This window comes from Pseudophryne corroboree, chromosome 6 (genome assembly GCF_028390025.1).
Source record: "Pseudophryne corroboree isolate aPseCor3 chromosome 6, aPseCor3.hap2, whole genome shotgun sequence".
NCBI classification, from domain to species: Eukaryota; Metazoa; Chordata; class Amphibia; order Anura; family Myobatrachidae; genus Pseudophryne; species Pseudophryne corroboree.
In genome coordinates, this window is record NC_086449.1 from 559369161 (window position 1) to 559384554 (window position 15394).

The 15394-nt window shown below is 44.0% G+C and overlaps 1 protein-coding gene across 3 annotated transcripts in view; it reads right to left on the reverse strand.

Moving 5' to 3' along the window:
* NEDD1 (NEDD1 gamma-tubulin ring complex targeting factor) overlaps positions 1-15394 on the reverse strand; it is a 353825-nt gene that overhangs the window by 124312 nt on the left and 214119 nt on the right. For all 3 annotated transcript variants that reach the window (XM_063927743.1, XM_063927744.1, XM_063927745.1), the window contains exon 7: positions 12864-13062. In XM_063927743.1, coding sequence (XP_063783813.1) covers positions 12864-13062 — 199 coding nt within the window. The remainder of the gene's footprint in view (positions 1-12863; positions 13063-15394) is intronic.

The window sequence follows — 15394 nt, forward strand, 5'->3', positions numbered from 1 at the left end:
CCCTAAGTCCCTCGTTGCAGTGATCCTGTTGCCAGCAGGACTCACTGTAAAATAAAAAACCTAAGCTAAACTTTTCTAAGCAGCTCTTTAGGAGAGCCACCTAGATTGCATCCTTCTCGGCCGGGCACAAAAATCTAACTGGGGCTTGGAGGAGGGTCATAGGGGGAGGAGCTAGTGCACACCACCTGATCCTAAAGCTTTACTTTTTGTGCCCTGTCTCCTGCGGAGCCGCTATTCCCCATGGTCCTTTCAGGAACCCCAGCATCCACTAGGACGATAGAGAAATAATAATTTGGTAGAGGAGGACTGCACTACACATTAGGTGGTTAATAGATTACAGTGGCTTTACTAATTAGCTGAAAGACTTTGCTTGCTCTCCTAAAACTTGGAAAAACAAGACTTAGAAGTATTGCCCTTTGCAACCAATCAGGTAATAGCAAGGGAGGCAAAGCACACTTTCCTTAGTCTTCTCTTCTTTTGAATGCTGATTGGCTAACCCATGTTGCTATAAGAGAGGGCAGTACAATATGGTTGGTTAGAGCAAGTCCTGCGGGACCTAGCCCCCCCCCCCCCCTCCGACACACACACATGCACAGCTATTTTAACATAAAAGACACGCTATAGCACATATTTGCAAACACTGAAGGCAGCTACAAGGAAGGAGAAGTAAGGAGCATCTTCTTTATGTTCAAAGTACAATGTGGATCAAACCTTAGGAACCGGGGATTGGACTCGATGTATGTATAGCCCCCATATTTTTGCCATCAAATGGAGGTAGGAGAACCATTCCACGTTCAGAGGCGGCTTGCCTCATTTCAATGCATGTCAGATCCTGATTACTAGTGGACTATCACACTAATCAATCAGAGAGAATGACTAACATCAACATTGGAGGAGTGCATGCATACTAACTTTCTAAGTACTGACTGATTTATTGATATTGGACAGAGTTTTTTTTACAAAAGTACATTATTGGTTGCTAATTATGTTTTAATTGGATTGTTCTTGGATTGATTTTATGTATATGTTTATGGCCATTAATATGTTATGTATGTATAAATAAAGATTATATTAACTAAATTGATTAACTGGACTGGACAGCGCTTCCTGATAAACCTCGGTTTATTCTTAATATTATTGTTGTTGTTTTTTGTTGTTTTTTAAAAAGGTGTTTGCAATAACCTTTACCAGGAAGTAGCAGTCTGGTACAGATATATGATTGCCAGCTTATTAAGATCAGGTGCAGAGTATTTATTTGTTTTTTTGTTCTTAGAGTACAAAACTTTAAAAGGTATATTTACGAATGTTGCCAATATTAGCCTTTAAAACAATAAATTATGTTGAGACTAATGGGGAATTCAATTAACCCGTTAATTTAATGGGATAAAAAATAAGAATTTACTTACCGATAATTCTATTTCTCGTAGTCCGTAGTGGATGCTGGGGACTCCGTCAGGACCATGGGGAATAGCGGCTCCGCAGGAGACAGGGCACAAAAATAAAGCTTTAGGATTAGGTGGTGTGTACTGGCTCCTCCCCCTATGACCCTCCTCCAAGCCTCAGTTAGGATACGGTGCCCGGACGAGCGTACACAATAAGGAAGGATATTGAATCCCGGGTAAGACTCATACCAGCCACACCAATCACACCGTATAACTTGTGATCTGAACCCAGTTAACAGTATGACAACGTAGGAGCCTCTGAACAGACGGCTCACAACAATAACAACCCGAATTTGTTTGTAACAATAACTATGTACAAGTATTGCAGACAATCCGCACTTGGGATGGGCGCCCAGCATCCACTACGGACTACGAGAAATAGAATTATCGGTAAGTAAATTCTTATTTTCTCTAACGTCCTAAGTGGATGCTGGGGATTCCGTCAGGACCATGGGGATTATACCAAAGCTCCCAAACGGGCGGGAGAGTGCGGATGACTCTGCAGCACCGAATGAGAGAACTCAAGGTCCTCCTCAGCCAGGGTATCAAATTTGTAGAATTTTGCAAATGTGTTTGCCCCTGACCAAGTAGCAGCTCGGCAGAGTTGTAATGCCGAGACCCCCCGGGCAGCCGCCCAGGATGAGCCCACTTTCCTTGTGGAATGGGCCTTGACAGATTTAGGTTGTGGCAAGCCTGCCACAGAATGTGCAAGTTGAATTGTGCTACAAATCCAACGAGCAATCGTCTGCTTAGAAGCAGGAGCACCCATCTTGTTGGGTGCATACAATATAAACAGTGAGTCAGACTTTCTGACTCCCGCCGTTCTTGAAATATATATTTTCAATGCCCGGACCACGTCCAACAACTTGGAATCCTCCAAATCGTTAGTAGCCGCAGGCACCACAATAGGCTGGTTCAGGTGAAACGCTGACACCACCTTAGGCAGAAAATGAGGACGTGTCCGCAGTTCTGCCCTGTCCGTATGGAAAATCAGATATGGGCTCTTATATGATAAAGCCGCCAATTCTGATACTCTCCTGGCTGAAGCCAGGGCCAGTAGCATGGTTACTTTCCATGTAAGATACTTCAACTCCACCGATTTGAGCGTCTCAAACCAATGGGATTTGAAAAAATCCAAGACTACATTAAGATCCCACGGTGCCACTGGGGGCACAACCGGGGGCTGTATATGTAGTACTCCTTTTACAAAAGTCTGGACTTCAGGAACTGAAGCCAATTCTTTCTGGAAGAAAATCGACAGGGCCGAAATTTGAACCTTAATGGACCCCAATTTGAGGCCCATAGACAATCCTGTTTGCAGGAAATGTAGGAATCGACCCAGTTGAAATTCCTCCGTGGGGGCCTTCCTGGCCTCACTGATAATGTTGTGCAGTCACCTCCTTCCTGGCTTTTACCAGTGTAGGAATGACCTCTTCCGGAATGCCTTTTTCCCTTAGAATTCGGCGTTCAACCGCCATGCCGTCAAACGCAGCCGCGGTAAGTCTTGGAATAGACACGGTCCCTGCTGAAGCAGGTCCGGTCTTAGAGGTAGAGGCCACGGATCCTCCGTGAGCATCTCTTGAAGTTCCGGGTACCAAGTTCTTCTTGGCCAATCCGGAGCCACTAGTATCGTTCTTACTCCCTTTTGCCGTATAATTCTCAGTACCTTTGGTATGAGAGACAGAGGAGAGAACACATACACTGACTGGAACACCCACGGTGTTACCAGAGCGTCCACAGCTATTGCCTGAGGGTCTCTTGACCTGGCGCAATACCTGTCCAGTTTTTTGTTGAGGCGGGACGCCATCATATCCACCATTGGTTTTTCCCAACGGTTCACAATCATGTGGAAGACTTCTGGATGAAGTCCCCACTCTCCCGGGTGTAGATCGTGTCTGCTGAGGAAGTCTGCTTCCCAGTTGTCCATTCCCGGAATGAATACTGCTGACAGTGCTATCACATGATCTTCCGCCCAGCGAAGAATCCTTGCAGCTTCTGCCATTGCTGTCCTGCTTCTTGTGCCACCCTGTCTGTTTACGTGGGCGACTGCCGTGATGTTGTCCGACTGGATCAACACCGGCTGACCCTGAAGCAGGGGTTTTGCCAGACTTAGAGCATTGTAAATCGCTCTTAGCTCCAGTATATTTATGTGAAGAGACATCTCCAGGCTTGACCATACTCCCTGGAAGTTTCTTCCCTGTGTGACCGCTCCCCAGCCTCTCAGACTGGCATCCGTGGTCACCAGGACCCAGTCCTGTATGCCGAATCTGCGGCCCTCTAACAGATGAGCACTCTGCAACCACCACAGAAGAGACACCCTTGTCCGTGGCGATAAGGTTATCCGCTGATGCATCTGCAGATGCGATCCGGACCATTTGTCCAGCAGATCCCACTGAAAAGTTCGTGCGTGGAATCTGCCGAATGGAATCGCTTCGTAAGAAGCCACCATCTTTCCCAGGACTCTTGTGCATTGATGCACAGACACTTTCCCTGGTTTTAGGAGGTTCCTGACAAGTTCGGATAACGCCTTGGCTTTCTCCTCCGGAAGAAACACCTTTTTCTGAACCGTGTCCAGAATCATTCCCAGGAACAGCAGACGTGTCGTCGGGGTCAACTGAGATTTTGGAAAATTCAGAATCCACCCGTGTTGTTGCAGCACTAGTTGGGTTAGTGCTACTCCGTCCTCCAGCTGTTCTCTGGACCTTGCCCTTATCAGGAGATCGTCCAAGTAAGGGATAATTAATACGCCTCTTCTTCGCAGAAGAATCATCATTTCGGCCATTACCTTGGTAAAGACCCGAGGTGCCGTGGACAATCCAAACGGCAGCGTCTGAAACTGATAATGACAGTTTTGCACCACGAACCTGAGGTACCCTTGATGTGAAGGGCAAATTGGGACATGTAGGTAAGCATCCTTTATGTCCAGGGACACCATAAAGTCCCCTTCTTCCAGATTCGCTATCACTGCTCTGAGTGACTCCATCTTGAACTTGAATTTTTGTATGTACAGGTTCAAAGATTTCAGATTTAGAATAGGTCTTACCGAGCCGTCCGGCTTCGGTACCACAAATAGCGTGGAGTAATACCCCTTTCCCTGTTGTAGGAGGGGTACCTTGACTATCACCTGCTGAGAAAACAGCTTGTGAATGGCTTCCAATACCGTCGCCCTGTCTGAGGGAGACGTTGGCAAAGCAGACTTTAGGAACCGGCGAGGGGGAGACTTCTCGAATTCCAACCTGTAACCCTGAGATACTACCTGCAGAATCCAGGGGTCCACCTGTGAGCAAGCCCACTGTGCGCTGAAATTCTTGAGTCGACCCCCCACCGCTCCTGAGTCCGCTTGTAAGGCCCCAGCGTCATGCTGAGGGCTTTGCAGAACCCTGGGAGGGCTTCTGTTCCTGGGCAGGGGCTGCTTGCTGCCCTCTCTTACCCCTTCCTCTGCCCCGAGGCAGATATGACTGTCCTTTTGTCCGCTTGTTCTTATAGGACCGAAAGGACTGCGGCTGAAAAGACGGTGTCTTTTTCTGTTGGGAGGGGGTCTGAGGTAAAAAGGTGGATTTTCCGGCAGTTGCCGTGGCCACCAGATCCGATAGACCGACGCCAAATAATTCCTCCCCTTTATACGGCAATACTTCCATATGTCGTTTGTAATCCGCATCACCTGACCACTGTCGCGTCCATAAACTCCTTCTGGCAGATATGGACATCGCATTTACTCTCGATGCCAGAGTGCAAATATCTCTCTGAGCATCTCGCATATAAAGGAAAGCATCCTTTAATTGCTCTATAGTCAATAAAATACTGTCCCTATCCAGGGTATCAATATTTTCAGTCAGGGAATCCAACCAGACGACCCCAGCACTGCACATCCAGGCTGAGGTGATGGCTGGTCGCAGTATAACACCAGTATGTGTGTATATACTTTTTAGGGTAGTTTCCATTCTCCTATCAGCTGGATCCCTGAGGGCGGCCGTATCAGGAGACGGTAACGCCACTTGTTTTGATAAGCGTGTGAGCGCCTTATCCACCTTAGGGGGTGTTTCCCAGCGCGCCCTAACCTCTGGCGGGAAAGGGTATAATGCTAATAACTTTTTTGAAATTAGCATTTTTCTATCTGGGTTAACCCACGCTTCATCACATACATCATTTAATTCCTCTGATTCAGGAAAAACTACAGGTAGTTTTTTCACCCCCCACATAATACCCCTTTTTGTGGTACTTGCAGTATCAGAGATATGCAAAGCCTCCTTCATTGCCGTGATCATATAACGTGTGGCCCTACTTGAAAATACGTTTGTTTCATCACCGTCGACACTAGATTCAGTGTCTGTGTCTGGGTCTGTGTCGACCGACTGAGGTAAAGGGCGCTTTACAGCCCCTGACGGTGTCTGAGACGCCTGGGCAGGTACTAACTGGTTTGCCGGCCGTCTCATGTCGTCAACTGATTTTTGTAATGTGCTGACATTATCACGTAATTCCATAAACAAAGCCATCCATTCCGGTGTCGACTCCCTGGGGGGTGACATCACCATTATCGGCAATTGCTCTGCCTCCACACCAACATCGTCCTCATACATGTCGACACACACGTACCGACACACAGCAGACACACAGGGAATGCTCTTATCGAAGACAGGACCCCACTAGCCCTTTGGGGAGACAGAGGGAGAGTTTGCCAGCACACACCCAAGCGCTATAATATATATGGGAACAACCTTATATAAGTGTTGTTCTTTATAGCAGCTTAAATATATCAAAATATCGCCAAAAAAATGCCCCCCCTCTCTGTTTTACCCTGTTTCTGTAGTGCAGTGCAGGGGAGAGTCCTGGGAGCCTTCCTCACAGCGGAGCTGAGCAGGAAAATGGCGCTGTGTGCTGAGGAGAATAAGCTCCGCCCCCTATTTCGGCGGGCTTTTCTCCCGGAGTTTTAGATAACTGGCATGGGTTAAATACATACATATAGCCTCAATGGCTATATGTGATGTATTCTTTTGCCATAAAGGTATTAAATATTGCTGCCCAGGGCGCCCCCAGCAGCGCCCTGCACCCTCCGTGACCGCTTGGTGTGAAGTGTGTGACAACAATGGCGCACAGCTGCAGTGCTGTGCGCTACCTTCATGAAGACTGAAGAGCCTTCTGCCGCCTGTTTCCGGACCTTCAATCTTCAGCATCTGTAAGGGGGGTCGGCGGCGCGGCTCCGGGACGAACCCCAGGGTGAGACCTGTGTTCCGACTCCCTCTGGAGCTAATGGTGTCCAGTAGCCTAAGAATCCAATCCATCCTGCACGCAGGTGAGTTGAAATTCTCTCCCCTAAGTCCCTCGATGCAGTGAGCCTGTTGCCAGCAGGACTCACTGAAAATAAAAAACCTAAAAACTTTTTCTAAGCAGCTCTTTAGGAGAGCCACCTAGATTGCACCCTGCTCGGACGGGCACAAAAACCTAACTGAGGCTTGGAGGAGGGTCATAGGGGGAGGAGCCAGTACACACCACCTAATCCTAAAGCTTTATTTTTGTGCCCTGTCTCCTGCGGAGCCGCTATTCCCCATGGTCCTGACGGAGTCCCCAGCATCCACTTAGGACGTTAGAGAAAAGGGGGTAGCTTACAGCGCTAACGCCTAAGGCTATCCAATTAGAGCCTCTTTTTCTCGCCTGTTAAATTATCTGTTTTCGGGCATTAACACATAGAATTTGGGAGAAGGCTGCCTCTGGGACTAATTGAATAGCCCCAGAGGATCAATGAGCCTGCACTAAATTACAGTGGCTAATTGAATTCCACCCATATATTAAAATGCACTACCAAAAAAAAAATATTAAAAAGTGTACACTAAGTTGCAAGCTGGCGAGCATTGCTCTTAAACCTTTTAGCCAACATTGAGTCTTGATCATTTTTCCCTTGTTTCCAATTGTAAAACTTTGTGTAGTACATAGACCTGCATAAATAAATGTTAATAAATAGTAGAGACACGTCCTCATATACTATTGCTGCTGTCACACATCCCCCTTCTTGGCGTGCTAGGTCCTGTGTGACTCTGCTTGTCCAGAAAGTCTTTTTTGCTCAAGTGTGTCTTGATACCAATTCAACAAAGCAGCTTCACTAAACTGCACTTTTACTGTATATACCTGTATATCTGTGTGCAGCTGAGGTTGAATCTGTATACGAAGTGCTAGGATACAGTGGCCATGGCATTCTTTCATGCCAAGTTCTGTTGTGCTTTATATATATATATATATATATAATTTCATACTAAATCACAAGTATCACATATCAAATTAAGAAAAGCACTCTCGTGAAGCGGTTTGTTACATAGAAACATAGAATTTGACGCAGGGGTGGCCAACCAGTCAGAGACAAAGAGCCAAGATATCTTGTTAGGTACATAAAAGAGCCGACTTTAAGCCGAAGATGCGATTGCAAAAATGGGGTGTGACCTTGTGCCTGCTAGGCCATGCCTCTGGTATAAAATACATTGAAAAAGCCAGATCCAACATGATATACTTTGAAAAAGCCACTTCTACATCAAATAATTAAAAAGGCCAGATCCGCATAAAATATATTGAAAAGCCAGATTCACATAATACACTTTAGTTCCCCCATGTGTCACTCCAGCCAGCACCCGCCTGTGTCACTCCAGCCAGCACCCGCCTGTGTCACTCCAGCCAGCTCCCCCATGTATATTTGGCTCCCTCAGTTCTCAGTCTACGTAGTGCTGCTGCCAGAGCCGTCTTAACAGCAGTGTAGGCCCCTGGGCACAGCAATGCACTGGGCCCCCTACCCATGCTGCAGCGGTAGCGGTGGGAGGAGCTATCAGCAGCAGATTTGATATCCCGCGGGCAGTAGGGGATGTTCTATCTTCTGCCCAGCATGTAGGACCTGAAGCAGTGATTTCTGCTAATTACTCCTTTACTGCACAGATGGGGCTAAACTGTAGAAGGGGTCATTGGGCTGAATGAAGAAGCCCTGGTACATGACTCCCAGGGTGGTAGGGGGTGTTTAATACGTAGGGGAGGGGTGGCTAGTGGAGTGGGCTTAATATTTATCATTTTACAGTGGGAGGGCAGCTTGCTTGACTGCAGATATCTCAAGTTCCTGAAAATATATTTCTTAGCTTTGAATGGGATAAAATACTATAGAGTCCCACCTTTCAGAAGATTCTGGGGACTTGGGGATCAGAGTTCTGGAGCCAGAGCAATTCACCAACGAAAATCTAAAACTGCATATTAGGCATGTGGAGCTGGAGCAATGACCAGCTGCTTGAAGACTGATATCTCTGGTTCTGGGCATAGTAGAGACACACTGCCAGTGTCCACTAAAAGGGAAGAGTCCAAGCTTTTGGCTTATACCCTTAGAAATACCCAAAGTCAGACAGAACCCGAAATATCTGGCTGGGAAAAGCAATTTACAGGCTTGGATGGGGACCACTGCTTTCAAGTCGGATATCTCCGGTTCCCCAGGGCCGATTTTCAAAAATCTGGTACCCCTGGAAAGAGGGGACCCTCAGCTATCAGCCTAGGGCCCTTATTCTCTTGGGGCCCTTGGGCAAGAGCCCATTGAGCCCATACGAAAAGACGGCGCTGGCTGCTGCATGTCTGGCTGGAGTGCAGCAGTTTACGAATCTATTGTGGTCACGTAACTTTGAGTGTTGGGAGCCACATTTGAATAAAGAAAGAGCCACATGTGGCTCAAGAGCCACGCGTTGGCCACCACAGATTTGACGGCAAATAAGAACCACTTGGCCCATCTAGTCTGCCCCTTTTTTATTTTATCCTTTAGGCAATCTCAACCCTTTTTTAACCTTAATTCTTTGTAAGGATATTCATATGCCTGTCCCAAGCATGTTTAAATTGCCCTACAGTCTTAGCCTCTACCACCTCTGATGGGAGGCTATTCCACTTATCCACTACCCTTTCTGTGAAGTAATTTTTCCCTGAACCTCCCCCCCTCCAGTCTCAATGTATGCCCTCGAGTTCTAATACTTCTTTTCCTTTGAAGAATGTTTCCCTCCTGAACTTTGTTAAGACCCTTGATATATTTGAAAGTTTCTATCATGTCCCCCCTTTCCCTTCTCTCCTCCAAACTATACATGTTAAGATCTTTTAGCCTTTCCGGGTAAGTTTTGTGATGTAGGCCATGCACCATTTTAGTTGCCCTTCTTTGTACACTCTCTAATGTATTTATATCCTTCTGCAGATAGGGTCTCCAGAACTGGACACAGTATTCCAGATGGGGCCGTACCAATGACCTATACAGTGGCATTATCACTTCTTTTTTCCTGCTACTGATTCCTCTCCCTATGCAACCAAGCATCTGACTTGCCTTTCTCATTGCTTTGTTGCATTGCTTTCCTGCCTTCAAGTCACTTGAAATAGTGACTCCTAAATCTCTTTCCTCCTCGGTAATTTCCATTATAGTACCCTTGATACTATATTTAGCCTTTGGGTTTTTGAGACCCAAGTGCATGATTTTGCATTTTTTAGCATTAAACTGTAGTTGCCACGTTCTTGACCATTTCTGAAGCCTACCTAGGTCATTAATCATTTGTTTTACCCCTCATGGTGTGTCTACCCTGTGTATCATCTGCAAAAAGGCATATCTTCCCTTCAATACCATCTGCAATGTCACCAACAAAGATATTAAAGAGAACTGGACAAAGTACAGATCCCTGGGGTACTCCACTGGTAACATTTCCCTCCATAGATTGCACTCCATTAACTACGACTGTCTGTTTCCTATCCTGCAACCAGGTTCTTATCCATTTAACTGATTTATAATCCACCCCCAGGCTTTCAAGTTTATTTAGCAGTCTGCGATGTGGGACAGTGTCAAATGCCTTACTAAAGTCTAGATATGCTACATCTACAGCTCCCCCTTGATCTATTATTTTCATCACAGAGTCAAAAAAGTCAATAAGATTTGTTTGGCATGATCTCCCACCAGTAAATCCATGCTGTTTTGGATCCTGTAAGTGGTTTGATTTAAGATATTCCACAACTCTTTCTTTTAATAGTTTTTCCATTACTTTCCCTACTACTGATGTAAGGCTTACTGGTCTGTAGTTACTTGCTTCTTCCTTGCTTCCACTTTTGTGCAGTGGAACTACATTTGCTCTTTTCCAGTCCTCTGGAATAGCACCTGTATTTAGTGACTGGTTAAATAATTCTGTTAAAGGTGTAACCAGCACATCTTTTAGCTCTTTAAGTATCCTTGGGTGTATCCCATCTGGTCCCATTGATTTATCCACTTTTAGTTTTGAAAGTTATGTTAGGACCTTCTCCTCTGTAAATGTATTTTCATCTACCTTATTTTTATGAATGTCCTTGCAACTTAACTGTGGCCCCATCCCTTCTTCTGTAGTAAATACTGAGCAAAAATAATTATTTAGGTGATCTGCTATTGCCTTGTCTCCCTCCACCAAATGCTCACTCTCTGTCTTAAGTCTTATTATTCCTCCATTTGATTTTCTCCTTTCACTTATATACTTAAAAAAAGTTTTGCCCCCTTTATCTACTGACTGGGCCATTTTCTCCTCAGCTTCTGACTTTGCACGTCTGATCACTTTCTTAGCATCCTTCCATCTGTCCAGATACACCTCTTTGTCGTTATTATTTTGAGTCTGTTTGTATTTCCTAAAAGCCATCTTATTTGCTTTCACACTAGTTGATACTACTTTTGTGAACCACACTGGCTTCCTTTTCCTGGTGCTTTTCCTAACCATTTTGATACAAAGGTCTGTTGCACTTAGTATTGCACTTTTCAGTTTTTTCCCTCTCCTGCACTCCTTCCAAGTTCCTCCAGTCTGCCAATGAATCACTTAAACATCTCCCCATTTTTGCAAAGTCAGCATTTCTAAAATCCAACACCTTTGTTTTTGTGTGGCAGGAGTTGGATCCTGTCTTTATACTAAACCATACTGCTTGATGATCACTGGATCCCAGGTGCTCACCCACATATATATCAGATATCCTATCACCATTTGTAAGAATTAGATCTAATATTGAGTCTTTGCGAGTGGGCTCCCTCACCAATTGCTTGAGAGATGCTCCCTGTAAGGAATGTAGAAATTTGCCACTTGTAGCTGAACTTGCAAAAGACCCCTCCCAATTTACATCAGGTAAGTTAAAGTCTCCCATGATTATGACTTCTCCCTTTAAAGCCATTTTAGATTTGTCCAACAATAGGTTCCTGTCCAAATCCTGCCCCTGGCCTGGTGGTCTATAGATCACCCCAATGCAAATAATGTCCTTCTTCCCAGTTTCTATGGTGACTCAAAGGGCCTCAGTTTTGGCTTCAATATTTTGTATTAAAGTAGCATTTATGCTTTTTTTCACATACATTGCTACCCCTCCTCCTATTCTTCATATTCTATCCTTCCTAAATAAATTGTATAGCTATGTCCCAGTCATGATTCTCATTGCACCAAGACTCTGTAATTGCCACGAAATCCAGGTTATCCCTTGTCATTATCGCAATTAGCTCTGGAATTTTGTCTCCTACGCTCCTAGCATTTGCAGACATAGCTTTAAGAATTTTATCTGTGCATTTGTTATTAGTAGCCATGTCCATTGCTTATTTTAGCGAAAAAGACGCTACACCACTCAGCATGGTGTCTCACGCTGCATGACGTGTTGAGGCTAGGTAAATGAGGACACATCTGTAAGTGTCTGGTCACACAGCTACAAAGTGCTCCTGGACATCAAGAGGATACAATTAAATGATCATGCAACTAAAACCATGTGATTAATAAAAGCCAATGTGCCGAAAGTTGGTGGACATCCAGCAGTTTGATGATATCACAGAGTACAGTATGTTACTCAGCAGCAAAGTGACTATGCTCCTGCAAGTACATACTCCCTCTACAATGTTGAATACAGTGTACATGTACCTTGAACATGTACAATCATGTAGATATACTGAATAAAGAGGTTAATTTAGATTAAGCTACACAACATACTGGAAATATAATATTTTTCTTTATTGTTTACACAGAATTGTAGTTGCTCAAATTAATTTATTGGTCCATCACAGGAGTATGTAACGGAAGGTTTAAATTACACAAGAAAAATAAACCTTCAATGGACCAACAAAAGAGAAATGAAAACTACATGATAATAGTAATGTAGAGATCTTAGTTACATACATTTAATAACATTTGGTAAGCCACCAGCAAGGCATCTCTGCTCTGGTGGTTCTACACTACATTATAATAGCACCTACATTGGTGCTAATTTATGGATTTCTAAATTGAAGGCCAAATCACCTGGAAGCACACCAAGACCCTCCAATATGATTCACAGTATGGCGGCTTTAGATTTTGTGTTTGTTGACCACAATTTGGTAATCATCTTATCAATTGTGGGGTGGAAGTTAAAACCAGATTCAGGTTTAAGAAACCTACTACACAATGAAAATCATCAGGAACTCACCTTGTGGGTGCTGCTGTGTTCAAACTGAACGCACTGTACAGAAGTCTTATGAGCAGCGACTGTTTTAAGAGGTGAACTTAACATTCTTAAGTCATAAAGGTAAATCTTTCCGCGTGAAGAGCCAGCTGCCAAGGTTGCTCCATCGGGCATGAAGTCTACAGCAGTCAAAGGCGATTCAGCTACTATTGTTTGCAGAAGACTGAATTTAAAAAGAAATGATGCTTAGTACCGAAAGAAAAAACACAAAAAAATTGTACATAATTGACCAAACATTTTACAGTACATAATCCCAGCACATTCATGCATCAGGACACATGTAAACACTTCTACTCAAAGGGGCAACTAGCAGAACCCTCTACTATAAACACAATAACCAGGTTACCCATAACAACAATACTTTGTATAGAGTAAGAAACAATTTTTTCTTCATGGGGGAATCAAATTCAAGATTATTTATGTTACCACATATTCTAAAACACAAGCACAATTAAAATAACTCGTCTGCTTTGCTTAAATGGAGGTAATGCTAGTACAGATGTGTCCTCTTACATCCTGCAGTAACTCTAAACAGCCCTTTGAGTCCCGTCATGACGTGGCAGGACTACATAGCGCCAAGCGCCTTTTTGCAAGGGTTTTTCTGCAAAAATGCATCTTAAAGCCCGTACACACTGGTTGATATATCGGCCGTTCTCCTGAACGGCCGATATATCGCGGGACCGTCGGCCAGTGTGTACGGCCGATACGTCTGTGAACTCCGTCGTTCACAGACGTTTCTCGTCGTCCCCGCAGCACAGCCGACGGCCAATATATCTACCGATATATTGGGGCGTCGCTGTGTGTGTACGGGGTGGTCGGCCGACCGCCCGTACACATGCTGCAGCGGCCAGCGGTGATTGACAGCTGAACTGGGCGGGCGTGTGTACACGCCTGCCCAGTTCATGACGTCAGTCCCCGACGGATCGGGCAGTGTGTATGCTGAACACACTGCTCGATCCGTCCATAGATATATCTGCAGATCAATTGATCTGCAGATATATCTACTAGTGTGTTATGATATGCAGCATGCCTATATTCTGTGTATAATTGAAGCTGTATCTGCATCCAAAATGCCACATTACAGTGTTTTCCAGGAAAGCACTGAAGCATAGCATTTTGTATGCAAATACTGTCGTAGTTACACACAGATACTTTCCCTTTTTTTCTGCTTCCTCTTTTTCCCTGCAGTCCCATGGTCTCCATTTGATTGTATTTCTCTCTTCTCTTTGCTATCCTTTTTCTCCACCTTTATTTTTACTGTTTAGTTCTCTACGGTTTACTCTGGTTATTCGATTGTTTGTTTTTATAATATTTTCTGTAACTACTGATTACTCGTATTTGTACACTCGTGCAATTTCTTATATAATCCATCTGCTTTTGTTTCTTGAGCTACTTGTTCTTTTTGTTATTTATCCTGTGTTTAAATCTAATAAAGATATTCTGCACTTAAAAAAAATCCATAAATTCCATTTAAGATTAAATAATATTGATAAGAAAGAAAAAAACTAATTTGTAAATACTGAATGACACATGAGAAAGTAAAATATTAGAGGACATTTTTATGTAAAGGAGGTTAAACATGGCCTTATGACCTCATACATTCAGTAACTTACAAGTGACCGTGTATACCAAATGAATGTACTTTTAAAGTGCCTACAGAGCAATGCCACTCAGGTGTCTTTGCAAGTCGTAAAACAAAAGCATGAGATGCAAATCAAGAATTACATTTTCATAAGCAGTGTTAAGGGGGCTAGGTTAAGGTGAACTATCTTCAGAGATCGAGGCCTGCATAAATTGTGGAAGGACAAAGTCATGATTTATGTGAAATTTGGGCACTACCATCGGATGAAAAGATGGTTGTGTGTGCAAAACCACCCTATGCGAATGGAAAATAATCAGTGAAGTTTAAAAGAAAGTCGCCAGCTCTGAAACTCTTCTGGCTGAGGAAATAGCCAAAAGAAAAACAAAGATCAATGTAAGATAACATAATTCCACTGGCCCTAAAGACTGCAAAGCCTCCAAGACTAAATTTAAGTTCTCCCGGGGAACTGCAGGAACATAAGGAAGTTTAATACGTAAAACAACCTGGAGGAAAGTATGAACCTCCAGAATATAAGCCAAACTCCTTTGAAAAAGGATAGAAAAGGCTGATAACTGTCCCTTAAGAGAAGAAAAGTGAAGGCCCTTAGACAACCTTCCTGGAGATAAGGCAAAATTCGAGAGACACGAAAACCCTCTGGTTGCCTTTTATGACACTCACACTAGGAAATGTGTTTTTTTTCCCCACTACCTTACGGAAAACCCCTTTAACTCTCAGAATTTTGGATCTAAGGGCCAAGCCGTCAAAGCCAACCGATTCATATTGGAGTAAAGACTTGGCCCTTGATAAAAAAAGATTTAAAAACAGATTTGCACTTCCTATCACCTGGATCTTTAAGAGAAACAGATTACAGTTACACTATAGAAATGATTGTAGCCCTAGCTAATCTAGTTAT